The sequence below is a fragment of the Branchiostoma lanceolatum genome, chromosome 18 (genome assembly GCF_035083965.1).
Source record: "Branchiostoma lanceolatum isolate klBraLanc5 chromosome 18, klBraLanc5.hap2, whole genome shotgun sequence".
Lineage (NCBI taxonomy): Eukaryota > Metazoa > Chordata > Leptocardii > Amphioxiformes > Branchiostomatidae > Branchiostoma > Branchiostoma lanceolatum.
The window spans coordinates 13,625,666-13,642,273 of record NC_089739.1 but is presented as its reverse complement, the minus strand read 5'-3'; the positions used below and the strand labels follow the sequence as shown (position 1 = coordinate 13,642,273).

The 16,608-nt window shown below is 43.3% G+C and overlaps 1 protein-coding gene and 1 long non-coding RNA gene across 3 annotated transcripts; both read left to right on the top strand.

The window, feature by feature from the left end:
* Positions 1–577: 577 nt before the first annotated feature.
* On the top strand, positions 578–4,253 carry LOC136424508 (uncharacterized). Of its 2 annotated transcripts, none has more exons than XM_066413123.1 (4): positions 578–750; positions 2,012–2,426; positions 2,861–3,021; positions 3,724–4,253. In XM_066413123.1, the coding sequence occupies exons 1-4, from the start codon at positions 736–738 to the stop codon at positions 3,895–3,897; spliced, it is 765 nt and encodes a 254-aa protein (XP_066269220.1). In that variant the 5' UTR covers positions 578–735; the 3' UTR covers positions 3,898–4,253. The 2 variants fall into 2 exon arrangements, with proteins under 2 accessions (XP_066269220.1, XP_066269221.1); XM_066413124.1 differs by having other exon boundaries at positions 588–816; positions 3,724–4,246.
* A 1,413-nt stretch (positions 4,254–5,666) lies between these two features.
* Positions 5,667–6,804, top strand: LOC136424509 (uncharacterized). The gene is made up of 3 exons (XR_010753901.1): positions 5,667–5,684; positions 6,167–6,268; positions 6,696–6,804. It is a non-coding gene; the product is annotated as an uncharacterized lncRNA (long non-coding RNA).
* The last annotated feature ends 9,804 nt before the right edge of the window (positions 6,805–16,608 follow it).

Here is a 16,608-nt window from a genome sequence, read left to right as displayed (position 1 = left end):
AAAGAGATGGACTGAAAATGCCTGCATGTGAAGGGAAGCTCGATAGTGTCGCTCGTACACACGGAGCTCCTAAAAAGGCACGGGCGTCCATGTTCTGTAAATGCAGAAATCTTCGCGGTGGTTTCATGGTCGCGGTTTTCGCGGTGAAATCTTTACTCCGAAATATCGTGATAGTGGAGGTCTTCCCGACAATGATTAATAACCACATACCGAATATCATTTTTAAAAAAATCAAAATCCATCCAGAGGTTCTTGATCATGAGTTATATCGACCACAAATATCACACAAACACGTATACACACACTCAGTCAGCCTGGTACATGCATATGTAGCGATTTCTTCCTTACTTACTGTAGATGTAGAAATGTTCGCGGTGGTTTTATGTTCGCGATTTTCGAGTTGAACTCTTTACCACGAACTTAAAACCACCGCGAAAAGCCGTTCCATTGTGTGACTGTAGCGCTCAAACGTGAACTCAAAACCACCACGAACACTCTATTTTCTTCCTACCGCAAACTAAATCCCCGGGAACATTTCTGCATTAACAGTGGTTTGATAAAATAAAACATAATTGATTTGAACCATTCATACCTGCTGCATTCCCAGCTGCACCCACGTGAAAATTATCTACCACTTGAAAGGTGAAAATTCCGGGGACCGTTCTTTATATGTCTGAAAGCATGCTGTCCATCTTTCGACAAGAATACGACATCCCTATTCTGTTCGATGGATAAATGTATCTCACCTTGGTAAGAAAACGTTTCTGAACGCTGTTTTGGTGGAACACCCGGGCTAGACTATGCAACTGTCTTGGAGTGAGTTTCTCAACATATTTTGTTATTATGATATTTCATAAGTTTGTGTAACGTTACCTTCAACACAAAATGTGGGGCAAAATTGGCTGTTTATTTGGGGCAATACCTGCGGAGACTGGAGGTCAATTTAGCCCATGATTTGCCGTGATATTTTAGAATATTCGAGCCACAAGTGTTTCATATAAGCTAGTTCGGAGTTGCTACTACGCATGTGCAGTGTCAAAGGTGAAGGCCCCGGGCTCGTATACAGTGCTCGCCTGGACATTGTCTAGATTTGCATAACAACTGTCTAGATTTACATAACAACGCCCGACTGGCTTTGTTGACGTCTGGGGGGCCTTCACCTTTGACACTGCACATGCGTAGTAACAACTCCGAACTAGCTTATTTGCAAGGGGGGGGGGGGGGGGGGGGGCTATCTAGCCTGCAGCCTCCTGCCCAATACCTGCAGAGGCTTAAGGTCAATTTAGCCTTCAATTTGCCGTGTCATTTTCAAGTAGTCGAGCTATAGATGTTTTGTACTTCCAAAGGGGGAGGGGAAGGGGGTCTATCTGCAATGCATATGCCTATGTCTGTCTATCACATAACCCTATCGATCCTTTATTACTTAGTCATATGTAATAATAGTGTAGGCTATTTGTCGCAGACTGCTTTAGAAACAGCATTTGGTATGGTGTCTTTGGAAACCTGTTCCGCCCTTATAAGCTAGTTCACGGTTGCTGCTACGCATGTGCAGTGTCAAAGGTGAAGGTCCCCGTCTCGACATTGTTCGATTTGCATAACAACGCCCCGACGGGTTTTGTTTCCGTCTCGGGGGCCTTCACCTTTGATACTGCACATGCGCAGCAGCAACCGTGAACTAGCTTATTATGGTAAAGCACGATAAGTAAGTAAATGAATAATAATACTGTCTGTTATCATAATCTACATCAGATGTATTCTTCGACGACATATTGGCAGCAGAAAGCGACAACAATACACCAACGTTAAACGATTTTGCCTGACGTTATGTTATGCTACATTATAGTAGATTATATCTAACTCATTGATTTAAATGACAGCCAATCATTTATCAGCCATAGTCTAGGGACAGCAGAAGACTGCGCTTTATGGTTCCGAAAAAAATGCAAAACGATTTGCATATAATAGTAGCAAAACATTCTTGTAAAAAAAAGATGTAATTTACTTTCTGTAGTCAGGCGCCATGTCTGAAGATAGCCCCGTCATTACCCATCAGCCATTGCCACATCCGGTCGATGTCAATGTGCAATACGGATTGGCTGACCCCAACGACAATGTAGAATCCCCACACCCTGATGGAGGCGGATTCCAACATTCCAAACCGTTTCCGATAAACGGTTCCGACCAGCAACTCCTACCCGAATACAACATGCAACAGCCTCCTCCCCCTGCCTACGTCCAACCTGCTCCAATTCCGCAAGGGGGCGTTGTTTATGCACCTGTACCGCAGCAGCCGCCGCCCCCGATTCAGCAAACTACCACCGTGGTGACGCAGCAGCCCGGCGTGGCGATTGGTGGAAATCAGAGAGCACGTGACTGGAGGTATGGCCTATGCTGCGGCTGCTGCTGCCCTGCTCCAAACATACCATGTGAGTTGCAAATGGCTTCTATGCAAAATTTATAAAGATGATGTTATTCCAAATTCTAAAAGGAAACGCACTCCAATTTCTTCATATTTCATTGACGAAATTCGTTATGTAAAAAAAAAAAAGAACTGTAATTGTCTAACACAATTTCTGAATAAAGACCAAATACAACCAGGCTGCTAAGAAAAGACGGGGGACGCCATAGACTTTCAGCAACGTTTGACCCACTGCTTACCGTGTTACGCCTTCTATCTGAGAATCTGCATTAAGTGACGTCACAGAAGATTACTCTTTGCTTGACAAATATTGGCACTGTTAAATATGGGACCAAATTTCCCATTGTGTTGCAAAACTACAGGTTACTCTCTAAAATGTTTGTTTAGTGTCATACTCCGGATCCTTGGTGACTGTGTGACTGTACCCCCCTCCCCCTTCAGGCTGGTGTTCGTGCCTCTGCTACCCGTTCTACATGTGTTACCTGGTGCAAGCAATGAACGAGACTCCCTGGATCATCACCTTATTTTGCGAAGGCCCGTTTTGGTTCCCTCTCACCTCCACCTTAATGCGAGTCAAGCTGCGGGCAGAGCAAAACATACACGTGCGTATTGTTCTCATTACCACCTTCGATACATTAAGTAACGTGTGCTTTTTGTTGTTAACGATAGTTTTCGATTCATCTGTTTCAGGTTAATGATTTTTGTTGGCAGATGTTTACATATGGATGTGATGCAATAAGCTACATCACTGTTACCAGTGCGCATGTACAGTCATTATGCATTGTAGTCTATATCAAAATTGAAGACTTCTTACTAGTAAACTTTGACGCTTTTGCAACACGACGGTTTGAACGATGGTAAAAGTCAACAAGTGTAGTTCCTCTGTAGACAACGATGCATCACAAGTGCGCATGATCGCTTATACATGTAGACCGCAACTTTAGCCCCTCCAAACCCTGAAATATTTCAAACCCTCCCTTCATCATGCAAAAAGTTGACCAATAAAATGGCACATAAATGTGTCCTGATGTGTATCCTGATAGCCTGGGTGCCATCCTATTTCTACCGGGGCTCCTACACTCGCTTTAGGGTAGCGAGTGTAGGAGCCCCGGTAGAAATAGGATGGCACCCAGGCTATATCCTGACTCAACTATTGGTGGAACTGCTAATGACCAACTGAGAACAGTATATTTATGCCTCCTGGCGTCTTCCCTTCAAACTGCATATATTTCCTCAATGATCTACGCATGAGAAACATCGGTGTGATGCATCGATTCTAAGAGATGTGTAATTCTCGTTCCCAGGGCTCTTTCTGCCATGACTGCTTCTGTTCGACCGTCTGCCCCTGTATGACCTTGACTCAGTTCGCGCGAGAGTTGAGGGACATGCGGTCGATCCAGAGGAAATTTGCCGGCATGCCTATGCAGCAGATGGGCGGGGGCGGCGGCGTCACCATGGTAACCACCGGCCATGGGTGACGTCCATCGGCAACAAGTTATGACGTCACACGGACCCGGGCAACGGCTGTTACTACGACAAAGAGCAAATTACTGATAAGAGAATCTATATTTTGAAAATTCTGCTGCTGCATTTATAAACATGTCCAAAGATGAATGTTACTCTTCTATCATATATTGTGATATTTAGATAAAAAGAATTGGTTCAAAGATAACAAAAAAAGCTTATATTGTATCTACCCAACTCTAACGTACAAGTAATAAAAAAGGAGATATATTTTGCAGTATACAAGTGTTGTGTGTGTCATTCCATGACGCCTTACGGAGAACATTATTAAGTCCCTCTTTTTCTCTCAGTCTCTCCCTCTCTCTCTGAACGTATATACGGTACCTGGTGCCTTTACTTCAGTATCCCCTCTTGTCAAATTTCCTCCCTTTTCGAACCTACATTGTTCGTCATTTTTTAAGATCTCACATCCTCCCTTATCTTATCTTCAGTAGTGACCATCTTATCCCATATCCCAATCACCATGGTGACCGGATAGCTTCTTACAATATATATACTTCCTGTCGTCGGCGCCATTTTGTAAACATCAATTATGAGAATCCCACCACCTGCCACCATGTTTGACTACAGCGTCCTAGTTTCTCATTGGTCAAGCGCTGTCGGTATGTCGTATCTTGTTTGCATAATGTCGAGCCTGAATATAATGCAAACATCAGCGATCTAAACATCTCAAAAACCGCATCAGGATCAGCAGTTACTGTTGAAAATGGCGTTACTTGGGGCAGTTATTCTTGTACTTTTTCTAAACGTTGTGTTGGCTCAGACGAACGGGCATTCTACCAGCCGCGCTTTGGAAGGGTGAGGCATTGATAATTCTTGTTACTGCAATAACAAGATAATGAACATTACAGTAGAAATAGTTTTGCTCTATTTGTTCACTTAGAGAAAAGGGCCCTCTTGTAACGCATCACCGACAGCAAGTGCGTAACAGTTCTGCCAGTTTTTTTTGTCTATTCTAAAGAAATAGTGGGACGTTTGACAATAATTTTCACTCTTTAGCTAGTTGCAGCAATCAAAAGTACATTTACCAACCTGTTACAGTAACAATCTGGTGTTAACACTTTCAACAAAGCTGTTAAAGTCTTTGATAGATGCTATCTAAGATTTTCAATCTTAAAACAATTCTTCAATTCATTCGTAAGTGACCAAGTGCTGAGGCTACATCCGGGGACTCCAGATGCTGTCGCCATGTTGGACAGTCTAGTTTACATGCCAGATTTTCAGGTACGAGTTTTCGTTTTGTTCATTAGAGGTCATTATTGGCGTAGGAAAATTTGATATGTTTAGAAAGAAACATTTGCCCAAACACATTTAGCAGAAAGTATTCATGGTGTGTGTGTGTGTGTGTGTGTGTGTGTGTGTGTGTGGTTCGTGTGTGCGCGCGTGTGTGTGTGTTGAAAAAAATGTTTTTACATAGTACTGGTAGCAGTCCCCTAAAAATAGGCGACTTTGAGGGGTGAAGTCTGCCATCTCTCAGACTGATAGCTCGTTCCTTTCTTTCAGTTGGACTTCTGGAAACCACCTTCCCACGTTAACCAAACCGTGGATGTTCATGTACCCAGGGACAACCTGCCTGCTGTTCTAGACCTTCTCCAGCAGCATAGCATTCCTTACCACACCATGATAGGCAACGTCCGGCAGGCGGTGGAGAAACACATGCAGGACAACCACAAGGCCAGGGCGCGAACTGCTGGGCGGCCGGCAAGGGTTTGACTTCAGCGTTTACCACGAGTGGAATGAGGTAATGTTGTATTTGTGTTTTTTTGTATGCTGTTTATTTAACATGTAAATTACAACAGTTATAATGATAAGATTATATAATAAGAAAATATTTAGGAGAAGCAAGAAACATTATAAAAGGTAAAGCGATCGAACCTCAGACTGAGGACAAAGCAAGGCGCTCTTTCGTTAGCTAGTAGTGCAATGTACACGCGGCTTCGCTACGGCTCGCGTATTTAGCCAAGGACACCGGGTCTTTCACCCCTACTCTTTCGATAAGTGTGTTGGGTTCTTTTACGTGCAGAGGTTTGACGCTGAAGGCTTACGCCTCAAGCTCCCTCATACGCGGGGCCGCCGGCTTTACGTCACCATCCGAAAATTCACGAATACAATCCCTTACAACATGATCGAACTCCGGCTCTTACTTTATAACATACTAATTGTTACATTCTTCGTCTCAACACAATTGAATGTCACAAATTTTGCTCCTGCCATTTTTGACAGATCGACGACTTTATAACGGACGTGCAGCAGACCTATCCACAAATCGCCTCCCTGTCTAGCGAAGCGGCAACCTTTGAAGGACGATCTATAAAAACTCTAAAGGTAGGTTGAAGCGATAACCTTTTGAAGCACGGGGTATGAAATACGTCACAAGGACCAATGAACATTCATTAGTAGATGCTTTTAGTAAAAACAAGTACTCAAGTTCTGTTAGCCCCCCTCCCCCCATTCCATCAGATGGTGATCGGGCTGCGACCTCGCTGCGCGTAAAAATTGGACTTGTGCAACTATTGACTTCACTATTGAAATAACATGCAAAATGTAAAAGTTAGGACTAAAAAGACAACAAAACACACACAGCGCAAAAAAAGACGCGTGTTTTATCATCCATGAAATTCATCGAGCGTTTCGTCAAATCACTCGGTCGCAGCGTGGTTGCAACGAGGCGCCGCGCTAGTAGCAAGGCGGTGTTAACAATGCTGAGGGGATATGTTTCAACGCCTAAGCCTTACTACATTTTGTAACCTAGCTCGGAAAGCCGTCGACTTCCGGTGAGACGAATCCTGCAATCTGGATCGACGCCGCCATTCACTGTCGGGAGTGGATCTCAACAGCTACTGTTCTGTACGCCATAGATCAGGTCAATCTGAACTCCTATTACAAAGTTCCGGTTGTGACTAGTCCTATTGGAAACAGCGATCACAATGCAGTCTGGTGGGAACCGAAGGTCTGTCCGAAGACGCCGAACAAGACCAAGTATGTGCTTGTACGCCCCATGCCGGACTCTAGTCTTCGTGCATTCGGGCGGTGGATCACAACACATAATTGGAATGAGGTGCTCGACGAAACCACCGTAGACAGCAAGACAACAGCGTTCTACCGCACCCTCTACGAAGCAATGGACAAATTCTTCCCTCAAAAGAAAGCAAAACTGCACCACAAAGACAAGCCTTGGTTCACTGCCGCACTCAAAAATCTGATCACCAAGAGACAGCGGGCTCACCGTCGCGGTCAAGGGACTCTCTACAGGTTCCTTCGGAATAAGATTGCAAGGGACATCCTACGAGGAAAGAAATCATACTACAAGAACCACATAGAACACATGAAGAAGACTGACCCGTCGGAATGGCACAAGTCCATCAGACGCTTGGCAAACTGGTCTGCTCCCTCCACGACGATCCATGTACCAGGCTTAGAACTGCAAAACAGGGCAGGAATAGCGAACGCTATCAACAAACATTTGTCAGCTATCTGCCAGGCACTGAGACCACTTGACCGTAGTCAACTACCAGCTTACTTACCTGCCACTCTACCTCCCCAAGTAAGCATATGGGACATGTACCGCCGCCTGACACGTATAAAGGTCTCTAAAGCTCCAGGTCCGGACGAAGTACCGCCTAAACTCATAAAGGAATTCGCTTATGAGCTATCGACTCCAATGACGGACATTCTGAACTCATCCCTCAGGGAAGGCAAAGTACCAGCACAATGGAAAGAAGCCATTGTCGTTCCGGTTCCAAAAGAACTACCAGCCGACATTGATAAGGTCCGCCCTGTGTCACTCACCGCACAATTCGCGAAGATCTGCGAAAGCTTCGTCTCGGCCTGGATCATGTCCGATATCTTGCCCCGAGTTGACCCGAAACAATTCGGCAATATGAAGGCATGTTCCACAACTCACTGTGTCGTTGATCTACTCAACTTCTTTTACAAGGGAGCGGAAAACAAAGCCACAGTGGGCACCCTGATCCTAACGGATTTTTCCAAGGCCTTTGATCGGGTCTGCCACACAACAGCCATCAGTAAGCTCGTAGGCCTCGGAGCAAGACCATCCCTTATTCCTTGGGTGTGCAACTTTGTCTCCAACCGCAGGCAGTGTGTTCGCTACCAGGGAACATTGTCGCAGTGGGAACACCTGACGTGTGGAATAGCCCAGGGTACCCTGATGGGTCCACTTGTATTCCTGGCCATGATTAACGATGTCAGACCAGTTACGGACAATTCACATTGGAAGTACGTCGATGATTTCAATCTCGGAGAGATCAGGCAAACCTCTACACCGACATCACTCCAATCCGACCTTACCAACCTTGACAACTGGTCTGCTGAGAACCACATGTCACTAAATCCCAAGAAATGTAAGGCGATGCACTTCTCGTTTGTGCGCACGTCCTTACAACTACCAGTACTGACTCTTGCAGGACAGGTTCTAGACACCATTACACATGCCAGGTTGCTAGGGCTCCACATCCGCTCTGACCTGAAGTGGGATGACCAGGTGGAAATCATGGTATCCAAGAGCAGCAAAAGGTTGGTCGTCATCAGCAGGCTACGCCGTTCTGGAGTACCCATCGCAGACCTTAACACCATTTACTGCGGGTACATACGACCCTTATTGGAATACGCCGCCCCTTGCTGGGGTTCGGCACTGACCCAGAAGCAGTCAGCTGCGCTTGAGCGGGTGCAGAGAAGGGCCTGTCGAATGATGATGGGAAGACAGTACACGACTTACACGGAAGCCCTACAACATCTCGGACTTGAACGTCTAGCAGCTCGGAGACATCATCTATGCATGGACTTCGCCGTTAAAGCTGCAAAGTCTCCCCGATTCTCCAAGTGGCTACCTCCTACACGTGCACAACAACATGGACGACAGCTCCGTAACTGTACCCAGTACCAGCACCCAACTGGAACGAAGCGCTATCTGTCAAGTGCTATCCCAGCTATGATTAGGCTTTTGAATGGACTGGAGACATTGTAACCCTATCTAAGCAAAGGACAAATAGATAGATTTTACAATATTCAGCCACAACTATATCGCAATGTTATTTAACGTCACAATTCGAAAGTATGTGTAAATGCAAATGTATATGTAAACAATTTTAATATTTTAATGGTATAATCTTCTACATGTAAACAATTTTAATCTGTTATGTAGACATTGGTATATGTAAACAAGCTGACAATTCGGCCGTTAGGCCGCGACCAGGTTGTTGTTTTTCTGAGGAAATTGAATAAACCATTCTACTACTACTACTACTACAACAGTTGATTCGAAGTAAATCTTGTTACACATAATGTATCATTATGTACAGAAAGGCGCTGTTTAAAGAGGCCACCAAATTCCATCCAAACTTCTCTATGTTTACAGACCAAAAGAAAACTACTCTCCTGTTAACATCACAAAACCCACACATTACAGAAAATGCGGGAGCATTCGTCTTCCACTGTCTCGAAAACACACTGTCTCGAAAAAGTCAAACCCAAAAAAGATAGAATTTAGCGTTAGTATTTGAACTAGAATAGTCACATGCTATATTGCTACCAATTGTTATTTCGTCCTTCCATATTTCATGTACTTGCAATTAGCCTACGGACAAGAACTTGCAACAAACTTATTACTATGTATCATCAGTCATAAAAGCATTTCTGGATACAAAACAAAAAACACAATGACGTTTGTACGGTCAACTAAAAAAAGACTACAAAATGGTAACACATTTTTCATGGAGGTGATGTTTTTTGTCTGTCTGTCTGTCTGTCTCTTTCTCTCTCTTTCTCTCTTTGTCTCTCTCTCTCTCTCTCTTTCTGTCTGTTTGTGTGTCTATTTGCGCTCCCTGATATTTTCGTGGTCAGTCTGAATAGACCCCTTTCCAAATACCGCGGCCATTTTGAATCCAGGCCGAGCGCACGTGGTTCGAGCGCGGGAAAAGTCAACACCCGGTAAGACCAAGCCAGCGGTAAGGCGTCCCCAATAGAAACCAGCGTTGAGTCATCTTCGGCGGCGAGATGTTCTCCTCCTCGGTGAAATCCATCCATATATTTGCATGGCACAAGTAGATGATATTGTAGCGGACACTTGGACTCGATATCGGCCAGTAAAATTGTGAATTTCTGCTCCTTTTCCACAGTTCCTGCCGGGATGTTGAACGCGCGCTACGGTGATCGAATGCTTATATGTTTACACCGCGTGCTTGTAGTTTCCCTAATAACGTTAGCTAAAGTCGAGAAAAATCCCACAAAACGAACACTTTTCGGGCTGGGATCCTTATAGCTACTTAGATAGACATATACAGAATTTTACCGGTTGTGACCGTAATTTTGGTCCATGCCAACTTCGCCTGGGAAAACACGCGTTGAGAGGGGGTCGTGTCACTAGTGTTCTGTCTAGCCTTTCTTTCTTTTCTGTCTAACTTTTCCTTTCTTTCTTGTTACATCGCCCCGCATGGCGATATTTGACATTTCCGCTGAATGCAATCCCACAAAGAAAGACGTGTAGGCTTGAGCTTAAGGTCATTTTTGTTTAGTCTCTACCAGACTAACCGCGCCGGCTACGGGAAGATCATTTGCCGGGGGACTTTGGCCATGGAGGGTTGCAATATTGGACCCCATCTCCATAGCCGACCCCCTTCATACATTTGACTCTATTTGGCCAATTGCTACTATTTTCCCAGCAACCCGTGGAGACTGGTAGAGTCTAATTCTTGTTAGGAATTTAGCAGAATTTCAGCGGCTTCTTTTGACGAGTTTTCTGAAATATCAATACCTAAAGTACGTGAGTGAAGATGGAGTGTTTTCACTTTGCGCCGTAATATCTTAATTTCCGTCGGATGATATTACAGAAACGTGAAAATATAGGCTTGAGGGCTTTGCGAGTATAGAAATTTGACGAAACTTCGGTGGCTCCTTTGACTTTGACGATATTTTAGTGCCAAGATTAGTTTGATGAAGTTCGTGAGTGAAGCAGGGGGTGTGTTTTCTTTGTAGCGTTTCATTACATCACTTTTCGCGGAAATATTTTAGATTTCCACAGGATGAAACCCCACAAAAGGAAAAATATCGGCCTGAGGTCCTTCCCTCCTCAAGTCAATATTATCTAACGTTTTTTGGGTTCCATCCGGTCAGCAGATATCTGAAATATTGCCGCGCAAAATGATTTAAAGAAACGTCAGATACAGTGGAAAACGGACCTTCACTCACGTACTTGGAGTCCGCAAGACTAAATTCTTGGAATCCGAAAAGATCGTCTAAAAGCCGCCAGAATGCTGCCAAATTTGTACCCAAAAGGACATTGAACTCAAGCCTATATCTTAATGTCTTTTTTGTGGGATTAAATTCAGCGGAAATGTCAGATATTGCTGAGCGAAGTCGATGTAACGCTGCACAGAAAACACGGCCCTCCCTCAAACTAATGTAATTTCAAGATGATGTTGACATTGTCACGACAACCAAAAGTCTCAAGAGTCATACCTAAACTTAGGTACAAGGATCCCAGCCCGAAAAGTGTTTGTTTTGTGGGATTTTTCTCGACTTAAGCTAACATTATTAGGGAAACTACAAGCACGCGGTGTAAACATATAAGCATTCGATCACTGTAGCGCGCGTTCAACATCCCGGCAGGAACTGTGGAAAAGGAGCAGAAATTCACAATTTTACTGGCCGATATCGAGTCCAAGTGTCCACAACAATATCATCTACTTGTGCCATGCAAATATATGGATGGATTTCACCGAGAAGGAGAACATCTCGCCGCCGAAGATGACTCAACGCTGGTTTCTATTGGGGACGCCTTACCGCTGGCTTGGTCTTACCGGGTGTTGACTTTTCCCGCGCTCGAACCACGTGCGCTCGGCCTGGATTCAAAATGGCCGCGGTATTTGGAAAGGGGTCTATTAAATGCGGCCGAATGGATTGTGATGATATTTGGTATGTGAGTAGGTATTGGGAAAACAACAACCAAGGTCAAGTTAAACTCTCATGGCGCCTAGCATTGGCATTGCATCAGAACTTCCTTTTTTTAAATCTTTAGTGCTGGACATGCTGCGGTCTTGATTTTTTGGTGCCAAAGAGCTTTTCATATAAGGCAGAAACGGTGTGCGCTATCATTCTCAGATGATTATATACTATTAGTTAAGCTTTCATAATACACTGGAAGTTCACGCCAGTAGCATCTAGAAATGATAAGGAATAGCTTATGATAGTTTGACATTTTAGTTTGATGTATTACTAAGAACGAAAAGTGATTTGATCTAAACGAATTTGGAAAGGAAACAGAGGATAATTGTAGTCCGCTGGGGGCTGGTTATAAACAAGCGGATACAGATGAATAGACCTACGGTAGCATGCGTAGTCCAGTGGCTAGCGATCTTGCCTTTGGTACTAGAAGCCCCGGGTTCGATCCCGGCTGTGTCGCTCATCCGACATGCGCGCTACCGGAAAAGGTCGCAGTCCTTAGGGCGGGACGTTAAGCCGTGGTCCACTGTCCATTGTGCTTGTCGAAAAGAGCTAGGAGAATTTCCCCGGTACAATGAACCTGTAAATACTGTACATAGCGTATGTCTTCTCTGTCACGACCAGTGGAAGCTCATTAGCTCATCTGTTCATTGAGTTCATTTGAGCTAAACTGGTTCGAGATCACTTTCCTTTCCTTTCCTACGAACGAATATATGAATAGCTCAACATGTTGAGTTTATACCATTGGACTGCGCAAAATTGTGCTAGGATATTGCGGCAGCTTTGCGACTTTTCGCCAAGTACTGACCCGCGACGCACAGGTAAAATACGTGACCTCTACAAACAAAATGGCTGCCCGGAATGTCATACTCCCACGCAGTTTCGGCTCCAAATCAGATGCAATATAACTTTATTGGAAATCGCAGTGTTGTCACTGAATTGAAAACAAATGTACAATGATTAAGATTCATCAAAAAGAAATTTGCCGTGATTGCGCCGTTTTGACAATTGCAAATTATTTTTTTTTTCTAATTTTCAAGAAATTCGCAATTCTCGGCGACGATTGGCACCTGTTTCTGCCACCTTGCGGATGACTTTTGCAATTTTCCGTTAGATACCCGCTACTAGCGAGGTTGCAGTACACTATCAGCTACCATCATCATCATATCACTATCAGCTACCGAAAAAGCAGTACGCTTTGTCTTAATCATTACGCCTGGTGTTCGGCCTTCTTTACTTTAACCCTATATCACGGAAAGGTATACATGTGTATAGCCAGCTAACGACACGCGCCTACAGAATAAGCTGTTATCTTGCACTCAAGTCGGTTATGATGATAGTCTTTTATACATCGTCATAGCAACGATTTCTTTGACAGACATTAAAGTGTATAACCACAGTTAAAGACCCAGCCAGCAAAGTACTAAATATAACTTTATGTTTCAGGTGACGATTGTTCCTTCATAAAAGAAATTCTCATTTCTTCTTGACAGCTATACTATCTGTCTGTATCTGTATCTATATAGCCGGTATAACCGCCATTAGGCGTAACACACCAGCTTCGCAGGCACGCGGCGCGGCAGCAGCTGGTCATATTACACCGAACGGTCTGTTTCACCTTGTCTTTGCATATCTGACTGCAACCGTTCTTTAAAGCTACTTAGTGAGGAAGCTCCTACAGTACTTGATGACAACGAGTTCCATTCTACTATGGTTCTCGGAAAATACGAATTTTTGAACACATCAATCCTTGGCTGATAACTCTGGTACTTAAAAGCATGACTATTTCTGGTCCTCTTCTGAGCTGACATTAGATACTTATCAGTCGGTACGTCCACAAGTTTATTAGTCATACTAAAGATGTATCTAAACGTCAAAACAGCATAGCCAAAAAATAGCACTGATTTCCGTTCATAATCATGCTTGTGGAGAGGTGGTTTTCTCGGCCTTAGGCACCACTGAGTTTGTTTCATGCAACTTTGATGTAAAATGGATTTCGTTCTACAGACATGATTTGACATCTGTATTACCCACGTTATGACAGTAAATATAGCTCTCACGCAAGACCAATGATATTAGATTATCGGTCGTTCCCTTGCCATGCTTATCATATTTTACTCTACCCTGGGGGCCAGACACCGTATATCGGCTAGCCACCAAGCACCGCACGCGCGCCCAAGCTTTCCCGGCCCACCCTCCCGCTGTCCCCCGAAGACTGACCCCGCCCCACTCTCCGCTGTAAACCCAAGATCTGCTAGCCATATGACAGCGGGAGGGTGGGCCGGGAAAGCTTGGGCGCGCGTGCGGTGCTTGGTGGCTAGCCGATATACGGTGTCTGGCCCCCAGGGTAATTTTACTCCGTCTATCATACGAGGGAAATATATTGATTTCTCCGTTCCTGGTGACGCCTCAGGGACACAGGCATCTTTTCTCCTCTTTTGGTTTCATTTTTAGCCAGAAGAGCTGAAAATGTATTGAATAGAACTGGGAAAATGCACCCAGATTTTTAAAAACATGATAAAAACTACATTAGGGAGTAAAATGGGCCCTAGATAATCAAGATAAATTACGTGGAATGAGATATTTATCTACTTACTAATAGTTCTATATTTCACAGATTTTGCATCATAGAAGTCATTTTGCATAAGATGGAGTAAGATCGCAAGATCTTGCATTGCGGTAAAATTCGCAAAAGTGCATCGTTTTTTAATTATCCATCCTTGGCAGTAGGCAATATTGGAATGGTCCATTTATGTACAGCGGTACCTGTGGAAAAGTCAATGTCTGATAGGAAAGTGCAATATCCTACGTTAGCTTGCAAATGCTGCCTTTCTAGTAAGTTCTGTGACCTCGCAATATTATGTAAGCTATAACGTTGTTCAAAATTGTATTTAGTTTCAAAAAGTCCCCTAGTGTCTGATTCCAAGGTAGAAATGGCTATTTGCCTCCTGAGAAAAATATTGCCATTTTGTTTCTATCCATAACAACCTTTTTTGCCACATCTTCATTTCTGCCATTTTATCAAAATCTGGTCCGGAATATTGGCTCTCCAAATTTGTAAGTAGCACACATCGGCTTCTTCCGTATGTAAAACACCCGTCCTATTCATGTTCTTAAAAACCCACAAGACAATCAACAAATTAAGCGAACGCTGGCCAAATATAACTTTCTAGTTAGTCGATATTGGTCATTTATATTGTATTATTATGTTTTGATATTGTGTACAGTTTGTATGTTTCGGCATGGCGGCCTTGAAAAGGTGACCTCTGCGGGGGTACACCTGTTCCGCCATGCCTTCCAGTTTTGGAGAAGTTAAATAAATAAATAAATAAATAAATAAATAAATAGATTCAAGAGGCGATTGGGCCTTCATAGGAGAAACATTATAATCAATTGCTTCATTACAGCTATGAAGAGGTATCTAAACGTCATAACAGCATCTCCAAAACATTTGTTAGTCTCATAGATATCGTCATAGCAACGATTTCTGACAGACATTAAAGTGAATAGCCACAGTTTAACACTTAGCCAGCAAAATACTAAATAAAACTTTATTGTTTGTCGATTCGATTGTTCCTTCATAAAAGAAATTTCTATTGCTTCATTACAGCTATAGAGAGGTATCTAAGCGTCACAACAGCATCTCGAAAACATTTGTTCGTCTCTTAGATATCGTCATAGCAACGATTTCTTTGACAGACATTAAAGTGTATAGCCACAGTTCGTTTAACACTTAGCCAGTAAAATACTAAATAAAACTTTATTGTTTGTCGATTCGATTGTTCCTTCATAAAAGAAATTTCTATTGCTTCATTACAGCTATAGAGAGGTATATAAGCGTCACAACAGCATCTCGAAAACATTTGTTCGTCTCTTAGATATCGTCATAGCAACGATTTCTTTGACAGACATTAAAGTGTATAGCCACAGTTAGTTTAACACTTAGCCAGTAAAGTACTAAGTATAACTTTATTGTTAGTCGATTCATGTGACGACTGTTCTTTTATAAAACAAATCTTAATTGCTTCGTGACAATTACATGTATAAACAGGTATCTAAACGTCACAACAGCATCGAAAACATTTGTTGGTCTCTCATTTATTTCGTCATGGCGACGATTTTTTGAACAGACGCCTGGATCACTATGCACAGTTTAATTCTTAGCCAGCGACTGTACCAGATATTTTGTTGTTTTCTCTTCATGGAGGTATTTTCAAAGGCGCTGGGCAAATTTGACAAGGATGGTTAGATACAATGTAATGCTTTGGCTGACATTTTTGGTTAGCTTTCGGTGTGGAAGAATACAATTGTACATCTAAGTGATTAATGGGTGTGTACGTATGATCACGCATAACTGGGCGGAATGATATACATATATAATACAAATGATAATGTGGTATGAAAGTGAAGGGTATTGTTTTGACGGACCCAAAACAAAATGGCTGGACTTTGTACTACAGTACCTTGGTCATCAGGAACTTGCGTCATTTAAGTGGCTAAGTAAACAAAGGTGGGTAATATTCACACAGTGCATTCAGACCGCAGCTACACCCCCACCCCCCCTTCCCATTCATGTCATAATCAACAGTAACGTTGTTACCTTCGCTATGAAGGTTGTTTTCGATGGCGCGGTTGTTTATGTGTTTGTGTGTGTGTGTGTGTGTGTGTGTGTGGTGATGCGTGGTTAAAGATTGACTACGTACACGTAC